This window comes from Melanostigma gelatinosum (assembly GCF_949748355.1).
Source record: "Melanostigma gelatinosum genome assembly, chromosome: 10".
NCBI classification, from domain to species: Eukaryota; Metazoa; Chordata; class Actinopteri; order Perciformes; family Zoarcidae; genus Melanostigma; species Melanostigma gelatinosum.
This window is the reverse complement of record NC_136643.1, coordinates 17,039,008-17,043,827: the sequence shown is the minus strand read 5'-3', so window position 1 is coordinate 17,043,827 and position 4,820 is coordinate 17,039,008. Positions and strand designations below refer to the sequence as shown.

The following is a 4,820-nucleotide window of genomic DNA, read 5'->3' as shown; positions in this document are numbered from 1 at the left end:
CGAGTGGGCGTTGAGAAGAGTTGTAGCGTGGTGCTTTCTTTGCTTTGACTCCGGAGAGTTTTTCAAAAATGGTGCAGCAACTCTCCAAATCTGGAGCGAAGGAGACTCCTCTGCTGAAAGCTGGTCATCCTCCTGCAGGTACACTGTTGTTCGCGCACACTTCGTGTTGCAGCGTGGAGGTTTATTTTGAAGACAATGAAGCCAATACGTTGTTGTTTTTCTCGGTTCTCGACCCAGATAGAGAGAGAGCCGTGCAGATTTAAAACGTTGAATCAAGTAGTTAATCTGTTTTTTAAAATCCTGTTATGATGCACATTGCGCTACAGTGTACTCGTGTCGTGTGAGTCGCTGGTTTCTCTAATGCTAATTGCATCCATCGGGCTACTTTTGTGTTCTCCCTCACGCACTTTCTGTACAAGCAGGCCTCCGTTGAATGTAACACGATGTTCTCATCGGCTGAATGCTCATACAAGCACGATGAAACGCATGCAAAACCCCTGTCGTGCAAACCGACTGTTATTAGAATCAATTTCACAATCGGGGAGGGGCGGGGGATCTCTTTTTTTGTTTTTGTATTGTTTTGTAGGCAGCCTCCCTTTTTGCATGTAAACATACCGCCGATGCTTCATTTGTTTGCATTTTAAGTGCGCATTGCACGACTTATGGAGAGCTGCTTAAACGTCTAACTCAGTCGAAAAGACGTTGCATTAGTAGTTTTGTAAAAATGAAGTAAAGTCTTTTTGTGTCTTAACTTTAATTTAAACCCTTTTTTTTCTCTGGGTCAACAGTGAAGGCTGGAGGTAAACGGGTAGCCAAGAAAAGCATGGAAGACAGTGGCACCCATGGGACTCCAGAGAAGGAGACCAAGAGGTCTGATAAACCAAGGTTGGTTGGCAGTGCTCATCCTTTTTAAGATATAATAAATGGATTTGAAGTGTTAACTAAAAGGGCAAAAAATGGATATTGTCTCACACCATTAAATGTTAGACTGGTCAGCAGTATTTTGATCCGGTAGATTACTGAAATTAGTTTTTAAGTTCAGTAAAACCTTTCGATACGTGTGATCTTGCTGCAGGTCCCTCGCCACATCAAACAGGATGCAACAAGTTAGTATTCTTCTGGCAGGAACTCTCGACAAGGTAAAGAAACAAAACATTGCCTTTTTTTATTTTATTTAAATGTCACGGTGCCTCTCATGCCACAGTGTGTAATAAACTCCTGCCTGTTTGCAGCTGAGCCATGACTTTCCAGAGACGCCAGTGAGCGTGAGGCACAGCAAGCTGCACCCCGCAGTGGAGAAGCCCCACTCCCCCCGGACCGTTCTCATCCAGCAGCCGAGGAAGTTTTGAACATGTGTTTAAGAATGTCCCAGAGGGAACCGTGCCAAGTCAACCGTGAAACACGGAGCTGAAGTGTTAGACACGTGAGGGGACTGGCATGTTGTCTGTAAAGTGTCCGTGTTTATAGAGGGAGAGCGAGAGGGCTTTCATCAAGCTCTGTGTTTACTCTCTGGGCTGTGCTTGTATGTGAGAATACTATAAACCAGCATTGGATGTGTCTTTTCTGGTGTTGTAAGAGAAATGCTGTAGTTCTATTTCCCAGCTGATGAAAAGCAGATGGCGTTTGGGTATGTTTAATATGAGGGTTGGGGTTAAGTGAGGTTTTTGAGACAGCTTGTTTTTCTTTTTCCACTGAAATCTTCACTATGTATTGCTTGGCTCTTATTAGATTTGATTAAAAAAACAAAGAATACAAATAAATAAAGATGAATAATTTGCATTCCCTTGCTAGAGTTCAGATCTTCTTTTTCCTCTGTTTTTGCTGTAGGCTACAATGACCACTAGGTGGAAGCAAAGTGTCATGTATAACAAAAACAAATCTGGTTTATTTGTAAACTTCAAAAATCAAACTTTCAACCTTCATTGCTTTTTCAGGCATTTATTCACTTTCCTACGTACTCCTGTGCATTGCAAAAACTGTAACAAGTGGCCCCAATGACTAAATCTGGACTATCGTCATGATCCAAAAACAAAATACAAAATTGTCCTCCGTGTTGCCAAAGGAGCTATTTTAGTATCGCGCTTGAATGACTGTTTCCATTGTGTTTGGTGATTCGCCGTTAAGTGGTGTGAATAGAAGAACTCTTGGGGAACTTCCCATAAAGGCTAGCTAGGTCTCGTCAGTCCACAGAAACTGCTCAGCTTTGCTTGAGGGCAAATTGCTCCCAACAAAATGTTGCATCTGCAAGAGAGGCTGGCAGTTAAGTAAAACAAAGATGCATGCTGATTTAGGGTCAGATTTATGAGTGAAGTTGTATCCTGCAGGCTGGAGTCAGGCATCTTTGATATGCATGAAGTCATATAGCCAGCCTGAAGTTTGTTTTGGGGGAATACCACACGTTGGGCCTGCTGAGAGCCTTTCCTGCACGACAGATTCAATTTGACACAATTTTCTGCATCCTGATTTATAGCTATATGGTTTTGTTGCCCATTTTCTATAAACATCCGAAAAAATAAATTGTTGAACCAGTATTATGATTTATTTCAAAATGTATGCCCTCTCACACCTTATTTTCATAAATAAATTGTGCATATACTATGTGGGGCTTTTTAATTGGCAGGAAGTATCAGCTGCCAGACCGTGGGGCATGAACACTGTCTTTTAGTAATGCTATACTTCTGCACACCCACACTACAGAATGTGCCTTTGTGTCCAAGTTATCAGTTTCAATAAAAGCCCTGCGAGCGTGGAAATAAAGTACTCCAATCCTAATCCCCGAACAGGTTGAGTGTGTGAGCATGCAAGTGTGCTTGCCCCCGTTCTTGTCTGTCATGTAGTCCGTGTGTTCGCTCGTGACCTTTTTGTTTGCATCAGAAAGCCCTCAAACAATATCCGCTCGTTTGTTTTCGCCAACAAAGTACTCGACGATAGCCCTTTGCAAACGCAACGTGCCGGCCTTGAATTCTCTCTGTGATGCTCATGCTGTTCACACATGCCTTTGATGCCATCTGTGTTTAAAGTTCAGAGGCCTCTTCTGCTCTGATCGAGGAGTGGAGCAGTTGGTGGCCTTCGTGACTTGCAGACATGGGGCATTTCACTGCCAGTGTCTGCCCATTCCCTGCCATCTGAAGAGCCTCGCTGACCCTGTGACGCCCACCGCACTGCTGAGAAAACACTGCACACCGAGTGTGTAACACCGCCAGAGGGGTGGTGACTGAGAAGATGTGGTTTGCAGTCCCAAAATATATATATATTCCTATCACCACAGTACACTTTTTTTTAAGTATGCAGGTTAACTCCTCACATTGCAGCGTGCACAAGAAATAATACAGAATTACAATTGACAAAAGACACAGTTATGATGTTGTGGCATTACACTTCTGTTGGACACCTCTTTGGTGGGACACATTTTGAAACTGCATACAATATTGTCACCTCATGAGGTCCCCATAGACTAAGGTGTGCTGTGAGCGTCACTCGATGGAGCAGGGTGAGTCAGAAAGCCATTGCAATTAATTGTATTGCACAGAGTAAGCATTTATTTGCACGTTTGAAGCTTTAACTTCATTGGATACTGTTTTGTATGTACCTGCATGGTGAAAATATATTAGCCGCCACATAGAAATAACATTTGAAGGAAGATATGTGCTGATATGATGCCAACAGTAGACACAGCAGCACCTGCTTTTAACAGCCACTGTCGCAAACCTAAGCCAATTAGGCCACATTTACATAAAAGCTTTGACTCATGTTTCAACCCATCCTCTCCTATTGTGCATCGAGACGGATGAAGTAACACAGTATACTTGATAAGTTTGCTAGTACTGGTCATTCAAAATGTGGGCATCATAGGCTATTTAAATTCAACCTCATTTTAATCAGGTACAGTGCTCAGGTTGTTCAGGACATCATGAAAATACTCCATTAAAAGTCTCGCATTCAAAATTGTAAGAGTACATCATTATTAGCAATGAAATGTATTAATAGTAAAAGTGCTTGTTGTAAAAGACTGGCCCCATTCAGAGTGATAAATCGTTGATGCAAAGCAGCCTTTTAGTGTTGTAGCCCGTCCAGGTGGAGCAATATAGCAATGCATCATGTTTTTTACGAGCTTATTTAATCTTACTTTATCTGCAGAGTAGCCAAAAATGATAAAACAAGATTAATATATGGGAGTAAAAGTTACTACACAATATGTAAAATATTTTTGATCTGAAAAAGGCGTGAAAAAAAAGTCTTAGAGGCCAAGATGACGTCTTTCAATTTCTTATTTTGTCCAAAAATGAAAAATGAATAATTTTTTAATCATATGAAAAATAAAAAAGCAACAAATCCTGACTCTTTAGAAGCTGGAATCATAAATGTTATTCAATTAAACAAATAAAGGATTCAGTCATTCTCTAGAAATGTAATCCTGAGGATACAATTAATTATTTTCACATGTATCTGTATCACACAGTTTTATTTGATGAGTCATAATTTCAAGGAAGTTTTCTGGAAAAAAACAAACAAACAACAACTATGTGATCTGGTATTTATTTGAGGGAAAACGTTTTGAGGCAGTCATTTGATTGGACATTGTTTAGTTGTGTTGAGATCATGAGCAGGAGGACTTGGAGGACTTCAGTAGTTCTGGCTATGTCCCAACACCATACCCCCTGCAGCTTACAGTTTTCCTAATACATGTATCTTGCATCTTGCATCCTGTCGTGTCCATGAGGCATGAGGAGGAAGAGGAAAAGAGGAGGAGGAAGGAGGAGGGGTAGTTCATCTTGGTTCCTCTGTGGATGTGCCTCCCTCACAGATGACCTCATGCGGGG

The 4,820-nt window shown here is 41.5% G+C and overlaps 1 protein-coding gene across 1 annotated transcript; it reads left to right on the top strand.

Annotated features, from left to right (window-relative positions):
• Window positions 1-1,779, top strand: dap1b (death associated protein 1b). Its single transcript, XM_079276540.1, has 4 exons — window positions 1-138; window positions 789-885; window positions 1,076-1,139; window positions 1,233-1,779. The coding sequence occupies exons 1-4, from the start codon at window positions 69-71 to the stop codon at window positions 1,347-1,349; spliced, it is 348 nt and encodes a 115-aa protein (XP_079132666.1). The 5' UTR covers window positions 1-68; the 3' UTR covers window positions 1,350-1,779.
• Window positions 1,780-4,820: the final 3,041 nt, after the last annotated feature.